General features: G+C 40.1%; 1 protein-coding gene across 1 annotated transcript in view; it reads left to right on the forward strand.

Moving 5' to 3' along the window:
- Window positions 1-23,201, forward strand: part of RASGRF2 (Ras protein specific guanine nucleotide releasing factor 2) — a gene marked incomplete at its 5' end in the record, with an annotated part of 132,787 nt that overhangs the window by 78,331 nt on the left and 31,255 nt on the right. Inside the window, 3 exons of the mRNA XM_081316573.1 lie at window positions 9,643-9,768; window positions 11,488-11,577; window positions 19,160-19,266. Coding sequence (XP_081172699.1) covers window positions 9,643-9,768; window positions 11,488-11,577; window positions 19,160-19,266 — 323 coding nt within the window. The remainder of the gene's footprint in view (window positions 1-9,642; window positions 9,769-11,487; window positions 11,578-19,159; window positions 19,267-23,201) is intronic.

Here is a 23,201-nt window from a genome sequence, read left to right on the forward strand (position 1 = left end):
CACGCCCGAAGTTTGCCATGTCGTCCGGTCCTGGGTCGCTCCTATGGAAGTTAAAACTTCCAGTGACAGCTCTTGCCGGGAACTCTCTTCCTCGGCCGTGACTTCAGCTCAGGGACTCAATTCCTTGGCTGTGACTTCAGCTCCGGAGCGATCCCACCTTCGTCGCCAGTGAAGTAGCCGAAGGACCACTCGGGACGACAGGCTAGCACTAACAGGTTTTATTTAGAGCAAGACAAACATAGAATAACATTGCCGGCTTTTATAGCCGGCAGCTGTCAGCGAGGGCCAATCAGGAGTGATCATTTTGGCGCCGCGTCAATCCGGACCAATCCGCGTCGTCTTCTCTTTGACAGCTTAGGCTTCCGCATGGTCCGGTGTTTTGACAGCCGCAAGCTGTCAGCGGCTGCGCCTGCGCTGTGCGGGGGAACTTTGACAGCTGTCAAAGTTCCCGCGTGTTCTTCTGTCAGATTTGCTTTTCCTCACGTATACAGTTTAATCACATCTAACTTAACTGTTTACATATATAATACAGAAACGTTCAGAAACCAACCCACAAGCTCAGAGAACGAACCTTCAGCCTCATCCTACAGCTGAGCTACAGATATTTATCACTACTGTATTGCAAAAGAATTGTTATCAGGCATAGCCAGATGCATGTTTTCCTCGAGACAATTTAAAAATGTTCTGCCTAAATGCATTACTGTCAGTCACATGTTTTAATGTTTACTTATTAGGTGCGTATGCTGTATGGATTTTTAACCTGCATTTGTTATTTTTATAAATAACTCAAGAACACGAACATGACTAATATTCCCTTTTCCTATTTTCCGCACAACAACAATCCTGTAAATTGGATTGAGCTGAATGAGTGTGATTGGCCTGAAGTCACCCAGATGGCTTTCATGCCAAAGGTGGGAGTAGAATTCACAGTTTCCTGATTTCCTCCTTGGGGCTTTAATCACTAAGTCAAACTGACTCTCTGCTATTGCTATAAAGAGGGGAGGGGAAGATTGTACAGGCATCACTCTTTATGCATTGTAATTGTAGTACAATAGTCCATTACTATGAAGCTAATAAAACATTTCAAAGGCATCTCTTCCACTTTACATTCATTCTTTTGGGACTCTCTTCATATTTTTTCTTCCTTTGATTATTTTATTTTAATTTATTTCCTTTCCTTTCCTTTCCTTTCCTTTCCTTTCCTTTCCTTTCCTTTCCTTTCCTTTCCTTTCCTTTCCTTTCCTTTCCTTTCCTTTCCTTTCCTTTCCTTTCCTTTCCTTTCCTTTCCTTTCCTTTCCTTTCCTTTCCTTTCCTTTCCTTTCCTTTCCTTTCCTTTCCTTTTTTATTTTATGTTATGTTCATTCCCCCCAGATGTCTTTCTTGACACTATCAGATATATATTTATCAGATAAAAAAGGTATAACCTCTCCTCAGCCTTGTGTATATTACTGATTCTCTTGTTCTTTCAATATAAACAATCATATCAATCATGCTTTTAGTTTTGTATTAATTCCTTTAAAATATATAAATATGACTACATAATGTATTTGAAACCGGTTTTTTTCTAAGCAGATCCCCAATTAGCATACTGATTCAGCCATGTGACTATTTCTGTATTTTTTGTCTCATTTCCCATTTATGAATTCATATCACCTAATAGAACTTTTTCCCCATGGATCATTCATTGGGAATATTGCACAGTTCCCCCCCCCAACTTTTCACTAGTTCTTCTATTACAGGGGTGTCAAACTCAATTTCATGGAGGGCTGCATCAGCATTGTGGTTGCCCTCAGGGGGCTGGGTGGGCATGGCCTACTGGGTGGGCATGGCTAAAGTGCGTATGGCTTACTGGGTGGGCGTGGCCAGCTCTACATCATTTGCATCAAGGGTGCCTATGGGGGCCTGGGCAGGAGTGGGACAGATCTGGGGGTCTCTGGCAGGAGGAGGGTCTCTGGGCCAGGTCCAAGGCAGTGGGGGCCGTTCCCTCACTGTTTCCAGGATGGCTTCACGGGCCGCATGAAACCACTTCGCGGGCCGGATCTGGCCCCCGGGCCTTGTGTTTGACATGTCTGTTCTATTATGAATGTGTATGAGTGTGACAGATGAGCAGGGCCTTGCCCGCCAAAGGGGACTTACTGGGCCTAGTTGGGAAGGAGGCAGAGGGACCGAGCTGCCCTTTACACAAAGCAAGAGAAGCATGTTGGTTTCACCTAACAATGGTGTGGTTCTCACCTAATGACTACAATTGGGATTACTGGAGTTGCCATTGCTAAAAAGCATAATCACATGATGTTTCAACTAACAACTGTTTTGCTTGACAATGGAAATTCTGATCCAGTTAGGACTGTTATATGACTGCTACCTGTAAATAATGTTCCTGAGATTATTTTCAGCAAAAGTTAGTATATCATAAGGCACATAGTATATATATTACCTTTTTCTTATAGATTCTACTTAGTAATATCCAGGCTAGAGTCTGCATTTTTCAACTGTATTACAGAATAACTGTACTAACCTACCTTGTGAAAAATATAGTTCAAAACTTGGATAAAAATATTTTCCAGTTTTCTGAATTCCCAAACTCCTATTTATCACGTTACAATAATTTAGAGAATAGGCTTCACTTTAACATCTTGTCTCTGTTCTTATATTTAAAAACATTCTATAGTTAAGGAGTCACTGGCAAACTGTGGACATAATTAGAAATTTTCTGTTACTATTTTTTTTAAAAAATATTCCTTTTTATGAAAAAAGCTCATCCCATTTATTAGGAAAGGGAAAACAAGAGCTATTTCAGTTATATAGTCATAATTTATTTACTGCTAAGTTTGTAAAGCCGCCCTGAGTCTTCGGAGAAGGGCGGGATATAAATGGAATTAAAATAAAATAAAATAAAATAAAATAATAAAAAGTTTCAAAATGTGAAATTGTCCATGGTGAGAGTAAATGGGATTGCAAATAGAATTTAACCCCAATAAACAGAATAGCCTGCAGTGGAGAAATGTTCATTACTTTTGTGCAAAGAATATGTGTTAAATCCACATGTCTCTGGACTGGGAGGACTTAGAGTAATTCATGCCTTATTCACCTCTCATCTACTGCCGATGATCCAAAAGACACTAGTATAGACAATATTTGGTGTCTCTCATTGCATTCATGAAACACAAAGCTTGTTTCTGCTTCATGGGCTGCACTGGCTCCCAATGGGCTTCTAAGTATGATGCAGGATGCTAGTTGCTGCTTATAATGCCCTATATAACATAGGACTAGGTAACTCTCAGGACCTCCTGTTTCCAATGTTTTTGTTTGTCCCACCAGATCTGGTAGGGGAACATGCTCCAGGTCCCTTCTGTCCAGCAATGTCATCTTGCTGGACAAGGAGCCATGCATTCTTTTGCAATGCCTGATCAGTTGAACAGCATCTTTGGACAGTCCCCATCATTTTAACTTTTTGTAAGTAACTTAAAATACAACTGTTCCTACAGGCATTTGGACTGGGACATTAACAAGCTCTGTTAATTGTTTGTTGACCAGTTTATTGGTGAATTGGTAATTTGAAATGCTTTTCTTGATTTTGGACTGTGATTAGGTGGATCATTGATTGTAGTTTGGTTTTAAACTTTCTGTGTACTATCCAAATTCATTTAGATGGGTGCCATATAAATGGTTTAAACCAATCAATCTTAGTTACTAAGGTGCACTCTTTCAATATGTTTCTGCTATATATCTTCATAACACAAAAATATGGAGTTAATAATATTTATTCTGAGAGTACAACAAAACACCAATAAAATACAGAAAATACATAAATAATTTTTTCAATAGTCTGTTTCGTAGAGGTTTTGTACAGTTTTGAAGCTCACAAAGTTCTATAGTAAATCTCATTTTTTAAAAAAGAAGCAAAAAAAGCTGTTATGCCATTTGTCAATGTTGCTCTGTGGCAGCAATATATACATTAGAAGAGAAGAAGAGGAGAAGAAGAGAGAATACTTTATTTGGCCAAGTGTGATTAGACATACAAGGAATTTGCTTCCAGTGCAGAAGCTCTCGGTGTACATGCAAAGCAACAGAATCATCATCATCATCATTGTCGTCGTCATCATCATCATCATCATCCCAATAAGAGGGGGGAATAAAGAAAATAATAGGAAGGATACACAGTAATACTACAGCCATACTACATGGGTAAATATATAGAGACATTAGACAGCACTGTGAGAATTAGGTGTTCAGCAGAGGGATGGTGTGAGGGAAAACACTATACCTGTGTCTAATAGTTTTGGCATGCAGTGACCTGTAGTGGCATTCCAAGGGGTGGAATTGAAACAGTTTATGTTCAGGATTTGAGGGGTCTGTAGATACCTTCTCAGCTGTCCTTCTGACCTATGCAGTATAAAGGTAAAGGTAAAGGTTCCCCCGCACATGTGTGCTAGTCGTTTCCGACTCTAAGGGCTGGTGTTCATCTCTGTTTCAAAGCTGAAGAGCCAGTGCTTGTCCGAGGACGCAATATACAAGTCCTCAATAGAAGGTAGGCTGATTGCAATTGTTCTTTTTGCAGTCTTAACTATCCGTTGGAGTTTGTCCCTCTCCTGTTTGATTGCTGTACCAAACCAGACATTTATAGAAGTACAACTGACAGAGTTAATAATTCCTCTGTAAAAACTGTATCAACAGCTCCTGGGGCAGTCTGAACTTCCTGAGTTGATGCAGAGAGAACATTCTTTCTTGTGCCTTTTTAATGTTGTAATATTAAGTGGGAAATTATAGAACCCCAAAACTTGAAGGACTCTACTGCTGATTCTGTGCTGTTGAATATAAGATGAAGTGGTAGAATAGAATTGCTTCTCCTAAATTCCACTTTCATGTCTACATTTTTAAGTTTGTTCAGCTCCAGATTGTTCTGGCTGCACCATAGGCAACCTCTTCAACCTCCTGTTTGTATGCAGACTCATCACCCCTCTTGAACATGTTGTATCATCTTCAATCTTCAGTACTTTTAGCAGAGCGTTCCCTTGAGTTGCAGTCATTGGTATAGAAAAAGAAGACCAATTGAAAGAGCACACAGCCCTGACGGTACCTGTACTAATTATCTGGGTACTAGATGTAATTTTCTCTAGTTTCACCTGTTGCTTCCTATCTGTCAAATAGCTGATCATCCACCTACAAGTATGAACATGCACAGTGAGCTGAATCAGTTTAGAGTGAAGAATTTCTGGAATGATGGTATTGAATGCCAAGCTAAAGTATACAACAAGGACCCATGCATGAGTCCCAAGGGATTCAAGATGTTGCAAGATGTAGTGCCGTATCATGTTGACAGCATCATCTGCTGACCTATTTGCTCAGTAGGCAAACTGTAAGGGGTCAAGCAGCAGATCTGTGATGATTTTTAGATGGGCCAGCCCTAATTTATTTATTTATTTATTTATTTTATTACATTTATATACCGCCCTTTCCCTGAGGACTCAGGGCGGTTTACAGGGAATTAAAAACCAACAATACAAAAGTTAAAACCAATTTAAAAAAGATTAAACTTAACCCTGTGCAATTAAAACCCCAATTAAAATAAATTACTCCTCAGCCTGGGCCAGAGAGCTCGAAGAGCCAGGTCTTCAGGCCCCAGCGGAATGAACGGAGGTCGGGGGCAGTCCTCAGCTCCACTGGCAGCTGGTTCCAGAGGGCAGGCGCCCCCACTGAGAAGGCCCTATCCCTGGGTGTTACACGCCGGCAATCTCTTACCGGTGGGACCCTGAGCAGACCCTCCCTGTGGGAGCGCACTGGACGAAGGGCATTTGATGCTGGCAGCAGGTGTTCCCTCAAATACCCCAGACCCAAGCCATGTAGGGCTTTATAGGTAATGACCAGCACCTTGAATTTCACCCGGAGGGCAACCGGAAGCCAATGCAGCTCGCAGAGTAGAGGTGTTACATGGGAGTATCGGGAGACCCCCATTACAACTCGCGCGGCCGCATTCTGCACCAGTTGAAGCCTCCGAGTGGTCCTCAAGGGTTTCTCAAAGGTCTTCATAACTACAGATGTCAGACCAACCGGCTTGTAGTCATTCAGCTCCTGAAGGAGGATCTCTTAGGAATCAGGATGATGGTAGAGTTCTTGAAGCAAGAAGGGACATATGTAACACATCTCCAGTGATTTATTAAAAAATAAGTATCAGTAATATTTAAAAAGTATAAGGTTAACCATATCAATGATTGTCATAAAAGAGTTATTCAAAATAAGCTAATTGATACAGATATTAATTTGCATTTTTTAACTTTTAATATGAGATACCTGGATTTTCTGACAGCCTAAAGAATTGTTCAGGAGCATTTACTGAACAATTGCCTAATCTTGTGAGAAAGCTAATAATGAATGAGAGAATTAGAGGATTGAGGGAGACATGCAAAACACCATGTCCAACGCTTTGCTCTGTGCAGAAAGTCAAATGCTTAAAATACCCAGGATAGATGGCCCTCTAGCTATTTTTGTATCCAGCCAATGAATGGAAGTCCACTATTTCTATGAGTAACTGGTCCCATTGTTGAGCAATCACTGTTAGGAAATTGTTTTTACCTTACAAAAGTTATAATGTTCTACTATAAAAGTACCGCATAAACTTGAGTATAAGCCGAATTTTTCAGCCCACTTTTTGGGCTGAAAAAATCCACTTCGGCTTATACTCCAGTGAACAAAAAAAAAAAAAAAAAGAACTTCCACCCCCCAGTTTGGAGAGCTGCTGCTTTCATCAAACATGGACGAAGGCAGCAGCTCTCCAAACGGGCGGCGGCGGTTTGGAGAGCTGCGCGCGCAGCTCCGCCGCCACCTCTGCAAGCCTCCGCTGAGAGAATGGGGCGGTGGAAGCTTGCCACCCATTTTCTCGGCGAAGACTTCTTTCGGGGGATCCAGCCTCTGTCACCCCCTTCTCTCAGCTGGGCAGCTGAGAGAAAGGGGCGGCAGAGGCTGGATCCCCCGAAAGAAGTCTTCGCCGAGAAAATGGGCGCTGAGACGAGAGAATTCAGTGGAGACTTCTTTCGGGGGATGCAGCCTCTGTCACCCCCTTCTCTCAGCTGGGCAGCTGAGAGAAAGGGGCGGCAGAAGCTGGATCCCCCGAAAGAAGTCTTCGCTGAGAAAATGGGCGCTGAGACGAGAGAATTCAGCGGAGACTTCTTTCGGGGGATGCAGCCTCTGTCACCCCCTTCTCTCAGCTACCCAGCTGAGAGAAGGGGGCAGCAGAGGCTGCATCCCCCGAAAGAAGTCTCCGCTGAGCGAGAGAATGAGGCGGTGGAGCGCTCCAACGCCCCATTCTCTCGTTTCAGCGGAGACTTCTTTCGGGGGATGCAGCCTCTGTCACCCCCTTCTCTCAGCTGGGCAGCTGAGAGAAAGGGGCGGCAGAGGCTGGATCCCCCGAAAGAAGTCTTCGCCGAGAAAATGGGTGCTGAGACGAGAGAATTCAGCGGAGACTTCTTTCGGGGGATGCAGCCTCTGTCACCCCCTTCTCTCAGCTGCCCAGCTGAGAGAAGGGGGCGGCAGAGGCTGCATCCCCCGAAAGAAGTCTCCGCTGAGCGAGAGAATGAGGCGTTGGAGCGCTCCACCGCCTCATTCTCTCGCTCAGCGGAGACTTCTTTCGGGGGATGCAGCCTCTGCCGCCCCCTTCTCTCAGCTGGGCAGCTGAGAGAAAGGGGCGGCAGAGGCTGGATCCCCCGAAAAAAGTCTTTGCCGAGAAAATGGGCGCTGAGACGAGAGAATTCAGCGAAGACTTCTTTCGGGGGATGCAGCCTCTGTCACCCCCTTCTCTCAGCTGCCCAGCTGAGAGAAGTGGGCGGCAGAGGCTGCATCCCCCGAAAGAAGTCTCCGCTGAGCGAGAGAATGAGGCGGTGGAGCGCTCCAACGCCTCATTCTCTCGTCTCAGCGCCCATTTTCTCGGTGAAGACTTCTTTCGGGGGATCCAGCCTCTGCCGCCCCTTTCTCTCAGCTGCCCAGCTGAGAGAAGGGGGTGACAGAGGCTGGATCCCCCGAAAGAAGTCTCCGCTGAGACGAGAGAATGAGGCGGTGGAGCGCTCCGCCAAGTATGGGGCAGTGGAGGCTTGCCGCCCATTCTCTCGGCAGAGACTTCTTTCGCGAGATCCAGCCTCTGCCGTGCTGCACCGAGAGAACAGCAAGCCACCCCATTCTCTCGGCGGAGCACTCCACCGCCCCATTCTCTCGGCGGCTTGCCACCCCGTTCTCTCATCTCAGCAGAGACGTCTTTCGGGGGATCCAGCCTCCAGCTGCTGCATTTCCCAGCCTCGGCTTATACTCGAGTCAATAACTTTTTCCAGTTTTTTGGGGTAAAATTAGGGGTCTCGGCTTATACTCGAGTCGGCTTATACTCAAGTATATACGGTAATTATCAGTGCCAAATAAAGTGTTAAATTTAGAAGTCAAATCTGTTCTTCATTATTAAGTGCTTTCCCAAGCAACAAATGGAGCACAGTAAACTCACATCTAGAAACAATTCAAGGTCATGATTTTATTCTGAATTTTAGTCTTCTGGATCAAGAAATTGGAATTTTGGTTCAGAACCATCATTATTTTTAGGGAGCATCCTTTGAGGTTCCCTAAATAGTACAGCAGAGTCTAATAACAGTGTGAAAGATATACTAGATTGTGATACCATAGGGAATATTTGACATCTCCTGTGATGGATATAACCTTAGGAATTAAGCTGGTAATATCTGAGCTTGTCTATTCTTCCAAGCTTATATTAGAATAACATTGTAAAGGGAATAATCTTATAGAAAAAAATCCTCTTAACTAAATCAAATCAGTGGTGATTTATTTTAAATATTAGTGTGTAGTATTTGATAGATGAAGGAATTTTTTTCATAACTCAAATCTCAACACTGAAAAGAAGAGCTTTTCTCAGTTAACATTTAATACTAAAGTGGTTTTGCAAACAATAAATTCTAGTGAGCTACATGTTTTCTCTTTTCATTAAACTGTCTTATAATTCAAATACCTTCCTTGTTTCTTTAACCTGGATTCTGAGGTTTTGTATGCACATTAGACTGTCTAAATAGAACTGGTGCAAAAAACCCCAACATTGCTGTTTCCAGCTGTGCAGTATCACATTCCCCTAACTTATTGTTGAATTGTTGAATTAAGTTAAGGAGATGCTGACATTGTACCTTTGTCCACTTCAAAGTAACTTGTGGTGGCACCTGTTTAATCCAAAAATGTATTTTCCCTAGGTTGCATGGGTGCTGTGCAAACCCAAGAAATGATGCAACTTCTTTAGGTACGCACGGCCACATGGATAATATAGGTGCCAAAATTATACCAATATAGTGATTAATTATCGAACAATAGTGTTCAAATAGTAACCTCTGCAATTTTATCACAATTTGTATCTATCGAATACCTCACGCACACCATACAGCCAGTTGATCCATGAATTATTTGATATTGTGCTCACCAATTTAAAAACCTGTTGAAATATATTTTTCTTTCAATGTGGAATTATAAATGCTATATACTGCCCAGGGACAAAATACATTTTCAAAGTGTGTTTCAGTCATTTGTTTCTACACGCTGAAAATTAAGTTTTTAGAATAAGAATTTAGTATGTTTCCTGTATTTCTAGAGTTCTTATTTTTTTAATTGCAGGAGTTTTGGAATCTGTACCGGTTGATCATCCTATCCCAGAAAGTGCCTCAACAGTAGATCCTCCTGAGCTGTCTCCCTGTAGATCCCCTTCAACTCCACGACATCTACGTTACCGGCAGACAGGAGGTAATATGAAAATATTGACTTCATTACAGGACACTGCTGCATGGAATTAAGCTACTTCAATAGGATTTGAACTCTTGTGTAAATCTGAGTTGTAGTGAATCTGAGTTGAGTAACTCTGCAACTACGATTGCAGTCTTAGTCCTTAATTTGTTTCCCTTTTTAATTCCCCCCCCAGGATATTAATTACTGTTTTTTAAATGTTTATTACACAGTATATAGAAAAGAAAATGGAAATAATACTATTCAATATTATTGACATTGGCAGTAAAAGAAATTTTGCATTCAGCTGTGATGATATATTCTGCAACATTTTGAACAAAATGTACATTTGTTTGAGAAAAACATTACCTTCGGTCTTCTGACAGATTTGTGTGATACAAGCTGAGGGCACATTTTGACTACCAGGTGTGAGAAAGATACCTAATATTGTTAGGGAGAAAAAAATTATCCTGTACCTAATAATAAGTGTATTCTGTATATAGGGCAAAGATAGATGTCCTAATCCAGTGGAAACGCTAGGAACTAGTTGTTAAGGAAACTGCAGAGAAAATAAATAGGATAGCTTTACTAGTTAACAATAACCCTAACTTTGGCATTATTTCTTTCTTTCTCTCTCTCTCTTTCTTTCTTTCTTTCTTTCTTTCTTTCTTTCTTTCTTTCTTTCTTTCTTTCTTTCTTTCTTTCTTTCTTCCTCCCTCCCTCCCTCCCTCCCTCCCTCCTATACATATACATACATGTGTGTGTATGTATATATGTATGTATACACACACACACACATACACATATACATATACCTACATATTGGATTATAATTATTAGAGTTTTGATAGTAGCTATTACAGTAATACAGAAAAATTGAACAGGTAACAGGCATTAACAAACAGGAAAATAAAAGACCAGGTTACTGTTAAACAGAAGGAAACCTGGGAAGAGACTACTATGGTTTAGAGCTTAAAGAACATAAAAGTTGTGGAATCCTGTTAAGTCATTAGGTGTAGGCCTCCTTTGGTTACTATCTCGATGTGAAGTGGAATGATCTGAAGACAACCCCAATTGAACAGGTATGGGTGAACCAAGGAAAGAGAGAGCCACAACACACATACACACCAACACACAAAGAACATCCAATTACAGCAAGATCAACTAAATCAGATAGCAGAAATCACGGAAGGAAGTCAAGAGGGAAACCCAGGCATAGCACAGAATGGCCAATCACAAGCAAGGAGGGTAGAGAAGGAGGACACAGAGAACAAGGAAATACAAATACCAACAGCTATGACATTGGATGAGGAACAACAAAAGAGAAGAAGATCAGTTAAGGTTGTCAAACCAAAACTAATAGGGAGGAAAAAGTTTAAAAAGGGTCAGTATGACCGGATATATGTTAAGTGTTTGTTAAGTATTTACAATACCTTGCTAGGCCCCAAACATGGGGAAAATCTTATTTCCTGTTTCAGCCTATCCCAAGGCCATCAACAGGCTGTAGTCACACAGTGACAGCTCATATTTGTGTAAATTTTTTGGATTGCTAACAAAGAATTAAAGGGAGACTGATATAGCTATTTCAAACTTATTTGTTCTCATCAGTCAGCCACACCCTTCTGAGATTTGAACCTGGGCAGAGATGTTCAAATGGATTCTTATTTATAAACAATGAGGTGTTTTTAATTTATAAAACAATGTCAGCTGATGTTGTATTTATTTTTATTTTCCTTGCAGTACAGGTGACTGACAATGGTCATTGTTCTGTTTCTCCTGCTTCTGCTTTTGCTATTGCTACAGCTGCAGCTGGTCATGGAAGTCCACCAGGTAAGATTACTAATTGATCTATATCAGGCATGTCAAACTCGCGACGTCACGTGACGTCGTGCGACGTATCGGAGCTTTTTCCCCATTTCCGGCAATGGGGTGGGTGCGGTTTTGTCGTGATGCGTCCGGCCCACGGGCCAGCAGTTTGACACCCCTGATCTATATAAATCAGCCCTGGTTTGAATTGAACTGGACAAATGAGCATGATAAGTTTCTAATTCAAGATTTAAGGACAAACCAATTTATTCTACCTGACAGGAGATTTGATTTTAAAGAAGAATTTGTTAGACTATAATGAGAATAATCAGAACGTCTAAAGTTTCTTCAGTTTTTGGACTGAATAGGATGGAAATAATAGGGATTACAGGCCCAAGTTTAAATTGATATCTTCACAGATGCTGCTACAATAAATCTTGAATTGCATTTCCAACTTAAAAATAAACTTTTGGAAAAATTATAAAATACAATGCTTTTATGGGAAACCACTGAAAAACAATGACAACTGATTTTCCTTGTGGAGTTGCCATGAATATTGGCATCACTGGGAAACTTGGCTCCTCTAGGGATGTATCCCCCTAATAAATGACCCAGACACTGATGTATCAGATTTGTAACTTAATAGTAATATTTTATGTTAATTGTTGGTTAGCAAAGGCAGAAGCAGCAGGCTGGTAAGAGAGATTACAGTAATGTATGCATTCATTTGTTTGCTTATTTTCTTACTTAAATACATAACTTCTTCTGACAGTATTAATTTGTAAATGCTGTTTTGTTTCATGCCCCTTTGGGCAAATATTTAACATGGATAAAGAAAAGGATGTTACTATTACACAACTGGAAGGAACTATGTTTGGTGAAATTTTCCATGCCCTAGCTATGGAAAGTGCAAACACCACCTACCTAACATTTCAATATCTTACTTTTGCAAGAATCAAGCTGAACAATGTTTCTGTCATTAAGACTGCAGTTTTTGCTAAGTATGAACCTGTACTTGGCATGTTCTTCCTATTACTTTTTATCAAAAGTAATTAGTACCTGCTGCCTTAAAACTTTTTGAGGCCAAAACATTGGTGCAAATTCTATATGGGGCACAAACAGGAATCCTTGCAAAGAAAAACTTGCTAGAAACCATACAAACCAAATTCCTGCAAGCCATCTTAGCTGCACCCAAAGGAACTCCAAATGCTCAGTTAAGAATTGAGACAGGCATGCCTCAAATTCAGGTAAGAGCCTGGAAGTTGATGATCATTCATTGGCTTAAAATGCATTTCTTTCCAGAGGGACTGCCCCCACTAGTGTTGACTGACAACTTCCCCTCCCCCTGGAAACAGGCGATAGATCACAAGCTGGGCTCTTATGGGCTCTCATCGGTATTCTTAATGTCCCTAGGCTTTGACCGAGCAAAGCAAGTAGTAATCAATAGAATGAAAGACATGGAGTTCCAAGAAGAACTAAATAGGTTGCCTCTCCATAGTAGGGATAGAATCAAACATGGTGTGTGGGAATCGGTAAGATATCTAAATGATCTGACCTTCCCAAAACAAAGAATAGCTTTCTTCAGAGCCAGATTTAACATTCTCCCCTCAGCACTCCTCCAGGGCAAGTATAAGAGAACACCAATAGCAGAACAGGTATGTATATGTAGTAAAGGAGAAGTTGAAGATATCTCACATGTTTTATTCTACTGTGAGTTATACCAAGGCTATAGGTCAGAATACCGTAGTTTCCGGCGTATAAGACTACTTTTTAACCCATGAAAATCTTCTCAAAAGTCAGGGGTCGTCTTATACGCTGGGTGCTGAAAATTTAGGGACAGGGCTGGCTGGAAAACCTGGAGTGGATCTCCCATTTAGTCTGCGCAGGGAAAGCGGGACCAATTGGAGAAGAAGCTGAAGTCTGTGATTTTTTACAGGCTGAGGTCTGGGCGTCTTTTCTTCTAAAGTTGAAGAGCAGCTGTAGTATAACCCAACTTGAAAGGCAGGTGGGGAAGGCAGCAGCCAGAGCAGCGGCTTAGCTCTAAGGACACATTTGACTCAGGAACTGGGCGGGCTGGCTGGAAAACCTGGAGCGGATCTCCCATTTGGTCTTTTTTTTAAAATCCCATTTATATCCTGCCCTTCTCCGAAGACTCAGGGTGGCTTACAATTTAAAGCACAAATCAATGTGCTTAGCAATAGCCTTCATTCTGTGTATATGCCTGTTTATTAGGGCTTTCACCCCCCACCCCCCCCCAAGCAGCATTATTACAAAGTCAGCTTATTGCCCCCAACAATCTGGGTCCTCATTTTACCTACCTTGGAAGGATGGAAAGCTGAGTCAACCTTGAGCCTGGTGGGATGCGAACCTGCACTAATTGCAGGCAGCTTGTGTTACTTAAGGCTCTGCGCAGGGAAAGCTTTAGAGTCAATTAGGAAAAGTGAAAAAGTGAATTAGGAAAATAGGGAATGGTTGCTGGAATCAGGGGCTGCCACAAAGAAGAGGGAGTCAAGCTATTCTCCAAAGCACCTGAAAGCAGGACAAGAAGTAATGGATGGAAACTAATCAAGGAGAGAAGCAACCTAGAACTAAGGAGAAACTTCCTGACAGTTAGAACAATTAACCAGTGTAACAACCTGCCTCCAGAAGTGGTGAATGCTCCAACACTGGACGTTTTTAAGAAGAGACTGGACAGCCATTTGTCTGAAATGGTATAGGGTTTCCTGCCTTAGCAGGGGGTTGGACTAGATGACCTCCAAGGTCCCCTCCAACTACTTCTTCTTCTTCTTCTTCTTCTTCTTCTTCTTATTATTATTATTATTATTATTATTATTATTATTATTATTATTATTATTATTATTATTATTATTATTATAGTTTAATCCACTTGCACTGTTTTATGTTTACATGTTTGATGACAAACAGCCTTATGTTTATAAGTGACAGTTTTCCTACTAAGCACCTGCATGTCATAAGCATTTGAATTAAAATTACCATATTAAAATCAAATCTGATGTTTTTTAATTTTTATTTGGTGTGTGTTGGAAGAGGGGTAGTCTTATACGGCGAGTATAGCCAAAACCCTATAATTTAACAGGAAATGTAGGGGGTCGTCTTATACGCCCAGTCGTCTTATACGCCGGAAAATACGGTACATTCTCCCCTTATTAGAGAGATTGCCAGGGAGGGCAGACAATTTTTATGTAGGCTTTCTCCTCCAGGACTCAAACCCTTCTACCACACATGCAGTGGCAAAATTCTGTGTTGCTGCAATGTCCATGAGGAAAAAATTGGTTACAGAATTATAGTTGTCAAGTTATGCCAATTTTGGGGGGATATCTCTAACAATTTTTGGAACATTATATTTACTCACAAATTTATCGGCTTCCCACTCACGTAAACTAGGGAGTGACCCTAACATTTTGAGAACAGGTTATTTTCTTAACAGGGATGTTATTATTTATTATTAATGTAAGTGCTATTTTTTAACATATTGTAAAGGGTGACATCTATTGCTGGTCTATGACCGTAATAAATATTCATTCAGGCCTATCAAAAATCTGTGTATTGTTTTATCTCCATAGATTCATCTCTCTGAGATGTAAAGCCTGAATCTGTCTGTAAATTATATAGCCATCTACATATATTTTCCTTGTAACTTTCACAAACTGTGATGAATTTGAATAGAATTCTATTTTTGTTTCAGAAGTAAGAGCTGTTTTGAATCTGGAGAACTGTTGCTTAGCAATTCTGTCAAATGGTTGGGTAAATGCTTTCTTTCAGACTGGCAAATCACACTATGAAGCTTTTATTAAGCAATTATTAAGCAATAACTTTGAATTAAAGTTACAGTTATCTGAAAAAGATAAAGAGGACTTCTTGTTGATAAATACATGTTAATAAATATATCTCCTTTTATAAGGAAAGGTGATGTAGTTTAGTGATAGTGCATATAAGGAAAGTTCCAGATTTAGTCCTCCAGTCTTCAGTTAAAAGCATCAGCAGGTGATGGGACCAAATTGTCCTGGATGTCCTTGAGATATCCTAGGAGACCAATAATACTTTACATTAGACATGATGCCTGTTAATAATGCCTCTGAATTCTAATTTATACTGGAAATATGCACAGCTTTCTTTACATTACTATATTAGAAATCTGAGTTGTGGTCTGTTCTTGCCCCATAATGAAGTCTGGACTCTGAAGAGTTGTGGTAGAGCAAATCTGATTTCATTTACTGTTCATGTTAATTAAAATTAAATGTACTTATGCTTTATATGTATGTAAATCTGTACAGTTTTTTTTTATAAAGAGAAGCATTTTTAAAATAAGTAAATTCTAATGCAGAAGATGCAGGAGACAAAGAGTAATCAAATCACTCAAATGTGTATATTTTCTACTATGTAGACCAGGGGTAACCTTGGCTCTTTTATGACTCATGGATTTCAACTCCCAGAATTCCTGAGTCAGCTATGCTGCCTCAGGAATTCTGGGAGTTGAAGTTCATGAGTCATAAAAGAGCCGAGGTTGCCTACCACTGGTGTAGACTTTTGAGAATGTATCTGTACCCTTCAACAACAGTGCAGGGAGAATGCCTTTTTGTAAAATTTCAATTGCCCATCTTCATATGAATAGTGCTGAAAAACTGTTATGGAAACCCAGGATTAGTCAAAATTCATTAAAATTGTAAAACTGTCTTGCTATATCTAATTAAGAATATAGTTGAACAGGAGTCTGAATAATGATCACCTGGATGGAACCGGACAACAAATAAATACAGTAAACCAATAACACAGATTGTCATCTCTATTCCTGACATGTTTTGACAATAAAAAATATATTGCTCTATACTATATGTAAAAGCTACATTTATAATTGCCTTATCTAGTACTAACTGACAGTTCTGGGCATCCTAACTATAAGTTCTTGTTATAACCACAGCTAAACTATCAAACTTTGTAGGAATTAAGTATGCAAGTTATGTGCAGTTGAAAGAAGAAATATTTGTTTTGTTTGTGTCCTGTGTCTGTACTACTGAGCTTATTTTATTGAAACATTTTGAATGTAACTGTCTTCTGTTCACTTGCTTTAAGTATTGTTGTCACAGAGTTGCACTGACACCCCTAGTTTATAGACTGGAAATTAACATTTTCTTAACATTTCTTCCAAGCCCTTGATAACTGTAGTGGTTATTTTTATCTTTTTATGTTTTTATAACTAATATGTTTAAGTAAAATATTTAAAGTGCTGGTAGCTTTCTATAAATTTGTGTAGCTGCATGACATTGACTTAAGGCTCTTTCATGAATTAGTTCACACATAGAGCATACGATTGACATTTTCAGGATTCCCTTTATTTCCTTTTGCATACTAAGACTATCGACTCCAGTAAAAATTAAGTACAAAGATGGCACATCTTCAAAGTAAACCATTAAGATTGCATTCAACTTGCACAGCTTTGATTTTATCATGTTGAATAATACACAGAAAGTTAGATGGAGGTTCATCATAAGAGCCTTGGTGGAGCAGTGGGCTAATGCCTCCTTAAGTAACACCAGCTGCCTGCAATTAGTGCAGGTTCGCATCCCACCAGGCTCAAGGTTGACTCAGCCTTCCATCCTTCCGAGGTAGGTAAAATGAGGACCCAGATTGTTGGGGGCAATAAGCTGACTTTGTAATAATGCCGCTTGGGGGTGTGTGTGAAAGCCCTAACAAGCAGGCATATACATAGAATGAAGGCTACTGCTAAGCTTGTAAGCCGCCCTGAGTCTTCGGAGAAGGGCGGGATATAAATGTAATAAAAATAAATAATAAATAAAAAAAATAAAACTAGAAAATGTTGAAAGTTGGCTTGTTTAGTCCCCAGCTATATGATAGAGCTATACACACAGAAAATCCCACCTCTAATTCTGTGTAATATGACCACAATATGTATGTTGCAAGCTGTGCAATAAGTAGCAGAACGATTCCTACATTTCAAGTGGCTGTCTGTCTTAAAATCAGTCATAGTAGGTGCTGAAAAGAAGCTAAACTTTCTCCCCCAGAGGTAGAATAAGTCCATCCAATCCCAACTGTAGAAAATCTGAGAAAAGGAGAAAAGAGTGTTCTTTTTCTAAATATAGAAACAATTTTGAAGTTTCCCTGCATATGAAACTGTTTTCATATGTCTATTCAGCTTTAAGAGAATCAGTTTGGTATAGTGGTTAAGGCATCAGGCTATAAACAGAAGAACATGAGTTTTAGTCCTTCTTTCAGCATGAAGCCAGTTACTCTCTCTCAGCGCTAGGAAGGAGGCAATAGTAAACTAATTCTGAAATCTTGCTAAGAAAACTATAGACTCAGGCAATATACACATTCAGCTTTAAATGCTATAAATAGAATGAAGCCTAGTAGCTATAGCATCTACCTATCAAACGTTTGGGGATATTTAATTTGTCTGAACAGATGGACAGACTAAGTGCTCACACTCAGCTCTAATGTTTCTGGTTATTAAAAGATGTAAGGAATGTAATGGTTGTATGTGAATGACAATCAGCATATTATTTCCCTTGCTTCTTGGCACATATCTTGAACATTGGTTTGGGGAAAATGGACCAGTTGTGGGAAATAGATATAATCTATACATTTATAGAATTGTTGCAATTAAATCTGCTAGATTCTGTAATGCACTTTTGCTTTGAAAACACAAGTTTATCATCTGATGGCTGTCTTGGAACCAGCCTTAATCTGGGTTGGATTTTGTGGCTAGATAATGCCTTTATTCAATTTATATTAGATATGTGCTATCTGGAATACTGTTAACACACTCTGCATGGCTCTGCCTTTGAAAAATGATCAGAGACTTCAGTGATCCATAAAGAAAATGGTCATGTTACTAACAGAAGCAACATATTGAGAGCAAGCAATTACATTAATGTATTAAGGAAATTGTTACCCTTAATTATTTGATCCTTAACTACCAATGTTTGAAACCACAAAGAACTGGCATATTAAAGACTATTTACCAGTAGGAGTTCATGCTTGGATACGGTCAGAAAAAACTTCCTTGACGGCATTAGGTATGCTCCTGAGCCTGCCTCTTTCTTAGTAGTTTTGGAGAAAATCATACAATGAGAATTTAAGATTATTTGGTATAGGGAATATTAGCTATATTCCCTACACTGATACAGTAGCTGCATGTATGTCTATCAAGATAGTTAAAAATCTGAGTGGGTAGCAGGGAATAGGTTATGAGCATTGAACTTAGCCCCCCCTTTTTTTTCCTTGAAAAATTGCATTTGTGCTTGTTTTAAACTGACCCACGTGTTACTGTGTAATATTATAATAGAAGATTGAATTCAGTTTATAATATTCAGGATTATAGAGAAAAATGAAGCAAATTCAAGCAAACATTTTGTTCATAAATTCTGTTTCAGCAGTTGCAAATATGTTGTATCATTTAATGTATATGTGTAACCAAAATTTTCAAAATTCTTTGTGTGTCAACCATGAAAATAATTTTTAAAACATTGTTTTATCCAACAAAGCTATACTGTGAATAATTTTACTTTGATAATTTTCTTCATCTAATTAATTTTATTTTATTGTATATCTCCTTTAAAATGTGTAGGATTTAATAATTCTGAACGAACATGTGATAAGGAATTCATAATACGTCGAGCAGCCACTAATCGTGTCCTGAATGTCCTTCGCCACTGGGTGTCAAAACATTCTCAGGTACTTTTTATAATATGATTTTTAATGTGAAGCAGTGACACGTTCTTTTCACAGTTTATGTATTGTACAAATTCTCCTCCTGCTTTCCAGTTTTTCAGAAAAGTAAAAAATTGATTAGACTGGCCTCCTCTTTTATCTCATTGAGATGTTAGCCATGCTGAATAGGAAATCTGGAAATTTTAATTCCAACACCTATAGAGAGAAAACTATGCTGGCATTAAACTTTGTAACAGTTTGCATATAATTTTTGGCAGCTCTGTCTTACTAAGTAGCTTTCTGGATATTGCTATTACACAGTCTCTATAAAACAAGGTTTGTACCATAAACTGATATGAACACTTCCCCCATCATTTCTAAAGTGTATGCAAGGCTGTCAAGAATCCAACACTGAATCAGCAAAATAGGTTTTCTGTATGCTTAGTTAACTCCTTCTACCGTAGGATCAGGGCTCTCTTAAATGTAATTGGATTTTTGGCATGATTTTAGGGCAGATAAAAGAATCATTATAGTCTCTAAATTTGATCCATGGTCCATCTTAAAATTAAGTATATTATCCTAGAGCCAATTGTCTGGGTAATATCATTTCCTATAAATTGTGCTTGGCATTTATAGCCTCAAGAATTCAGTTTTGTCAATAGTAGTGCCAATCTCATATAGAAGATGTATTTTGTTATTGGCGTCAGCTATGGAAGGGAAGAATTATGTGTTTTTTCTTTTGAGGACAGTTTTGATAGTCTAGGTTGTTGTTATTAGCTGCGAAGTCGTGTCCGACTCATCGCGACCCTATGGACAACATTCCTCCAGGCCTTCCTGTCCTCTACCATCTTCTGGAGTCCATTTAAGCTCACGCCTACTGCTTAGTCTAGGTTATTTATCCATTATTATTGTGCTTCTGGAAAATGGTGCTGTGAAATAGCAGCTTTACACACAACAAATAATGTTTGAATGTTATGTATCATGTGCTTTGGCCCACTAATGCAGTTATCTAAGCAGGCATGAAATTGATCCACATCGCCTGTCCACAATCTGTTCCCTTCCAGATTGTTCTGGAATACTTTCCCATCATCTGGATAGCTTTGCTGACTGGCAACAGGATAGTATCATCTGAAGAACACAAAGTTAGAGAAGGTTCTCCTTCTAACTAGATTCCCTAGAGAAGATCATTATCACATGTAAATGTATTAACATCAGAATAATAGAGCAAACTGAAGTTTCATGCTATCCAATAGTCTGTTGCCCCATTGAAGAGATGAAAGCAAAAGATGTACAATATGGGTGTCAAACTCGCCATGTCACGTGATGTGTCACAACGTATTGCAACTCTTTTTGCATTACCGGCAATGGGGTGGACACGGCTTCGGTATAATGCATCCGGCTCGTGGGCCGGCAGTTTGACACCCCTGATGTACAGTGTGCTGCTGTTATTTTCTTGAAGCTTGCAGTAGTAGTAAGTGTGTACATAAGAAAAAAATAACTTCAAAATTCCATTGATGCGATTAATTAATAATTAATTAAAATTATGTAGCCTAACTAATCAAAGAGAGAAGCAACCTAGAACTAAGGAGAAATTTCCTGACAATTTATGAGTGGAACAACCTGCCTCCAGAAGTTGTGAATGCTCCAACATTGAAAGTTTTTAAGAAGAGACTGGACAGCCATTTGTCTGAAATGGTATAGGGCACTGATGGCGAACCTTTTAGAGACCGAGTGCCCAAACTGCAACCCCAAACCCACTTATTTATTGCCAGGTGCTGGGTGAGCGTGGCCCACTGGGTGGGCATGGCTGTGGTGGTCATGGCAGATTGGGTGGGTGTGGCCAAGGTGGGCATGGTCACCTCAATGTTGCTTGTGGGGATGGATGCCTGTGAGGGGTGGGCAGGCATGGAGGAGATCTCTGGCAGGCCGGACGGTAGGCAGGAGGCTCGTCCTGTGGGGTGAGGCGAGGCAGGGTGGGGATGCCATTGCCATGGGGCAAGGCAAGGGCTGGGGTGGCTGCTGCCTGACACCATCGGCCCCCCCACACAGAGGCCAGCAAGCGTATGGGGGCCGACGGTGTCCGTCAGCAGCCACAGCTTGCTGGCCCCTTGACCAGTGCACTCTGGGGCTCTGCAGCCCACCACCTGCAGTTCAAAGAAGCCGCCTCTGACCTGGATGGCTGGCCGACAGCTGAGGAGGCGATGCAGTGGGTCGTGCCCAGGAAAAGGAGAGCATGCAAGGCTGGGGGATGGGATGAGGGGGAGGGAAACCTGCCGTGCTGGGATGCATCCGGCCATGTGGGACCTTGGCGAGTTAACGGGCGGTTGCTTGAAGAGGGACGGTTGCCATCTCTGGGGCATGATGAGTGTGCCCACTGAGAGGGCTCTGAGTGTCGCCTCTGGCACGTGTGCCATAGGTTCGCCACCACTGGTATAGGATTTCCTGCCTGAGCAGAGGGTTGGACTAGATGACCTCCAAATTCCCTTCCAACATTACTACTACTACTACTACTACTACTACTAATAATAATAATAATAATAATAATAATAATAATAATAATAATAATAATAGCCTAAATAAGCATATTTAGTCAGGGAGGCCATTTCCAAGTAAACCTACCTAGAATTAAATCATTCACTACTTTCCAAATTAATTTGACTAACTAAAATATCTTAAATACAATTGTTCTTTTGGCTTTGTGAATTTATGTAATTTCTTTATTTACATGCACAAGACTTATGATTGTAAGCTGTGTGAATTAATCAACCATGTGATTTTCAAATTCTTAATTCAATTATAAGGCTTACACTACAACATTCCAATTAAATACTTGGATTTCTCTGAGACAATGCAATCATATTAAGTTACAGGCTGCCAAAATAATAAAGGGGTTTAAAAATTATACAGTCATTTTATTAACATACCTTGTGTATTCAAACAAATGATATAACCGGATTTTATAGACTGTTGTTTAAGAAATAATTGGTAATTTCTTCTAAGGCCTAGCTTTTCCTGAGATATGTTTTCAACCTAGTCAAGAGGGCATGTTAAAATTGGTCATGTATGTTTTTTTAATCTCGTTTATATTATATTAGCAATTCTGCTTCATTTAAAATTAACATAGCTGAGACAAACTGATTAGGATTTATTTATATATTAACCATTCTTAGAATTATAAATTGTGGATTTATGTGCATTATGTGATTTATGACATTTTGTCTAATTGTTTAGACTCTTCCTGTCCTTAAACAAAATCAGAATGATCATGAAACTAGTGTTTTAACCCTCTTCATGGATTACTGCCTTGTCGTGGTGAAGGGGCTTGCATAAATGAGGACCCAGATTGTTGGGGGCAATAAGCTGACTTTGTAATAATGCCGCTGGGGGGGGCGAAAGCCCTAATAAGCAGGCATATACATAGAATGAAGGCTATCGCTAAGCACATTGGTTTGTGCTTAAATTGTAAGCCGCCCTGAGTCTTCGGAGAAGGGCGGGATATAAATGGGATCAAAAATAAAAAAATAATTCAATGAAGCTATGAGCTATGCCGTGCAGGGCCACCCAAGACGGACAGGTCATAGCAGAGAGTTCTGACAAAATGTGATCCACTGGAGAAGGAAATGGCAACCCACTCCAGTATCTTTGCCATGAAAGCCCTATGGACAGTACCAAAAGGCAAAACAATATGACGCTGGAAGATGAGCCCCTCAGGTCGGGAGGTGTCCAATATGCTACTGGGGAAGAGCAGAGGGCTAGTACTAGTAGCGCCAGAAAGAATGATGCGACTGGGCCAAAGCTGAAAGGATGTTCAGCTGTGGATGTATCTGGTGGTGAAAGGAAAGTCCGATGCTGTAAAGATTTTTTCTCCATAGGAACCTGGAATGTAAGATCCATGAATCAAGGAAAGCTGGACGTGGTCAAACAAGAGATGACAAGACTGAACATCGACATCTTAGGAA

Source organism: Vipera berus (assembly GCF_964194415.1).
Source record: "Vipera berus genome assembly, chromosome: 2".
Taxonomy (NCBI): domain Eukaryota; kingdom Metazoa; phylum Chordata; class Lepidosauria; order Squamata; family Viperidae; genus Vipera; species Vipera berus.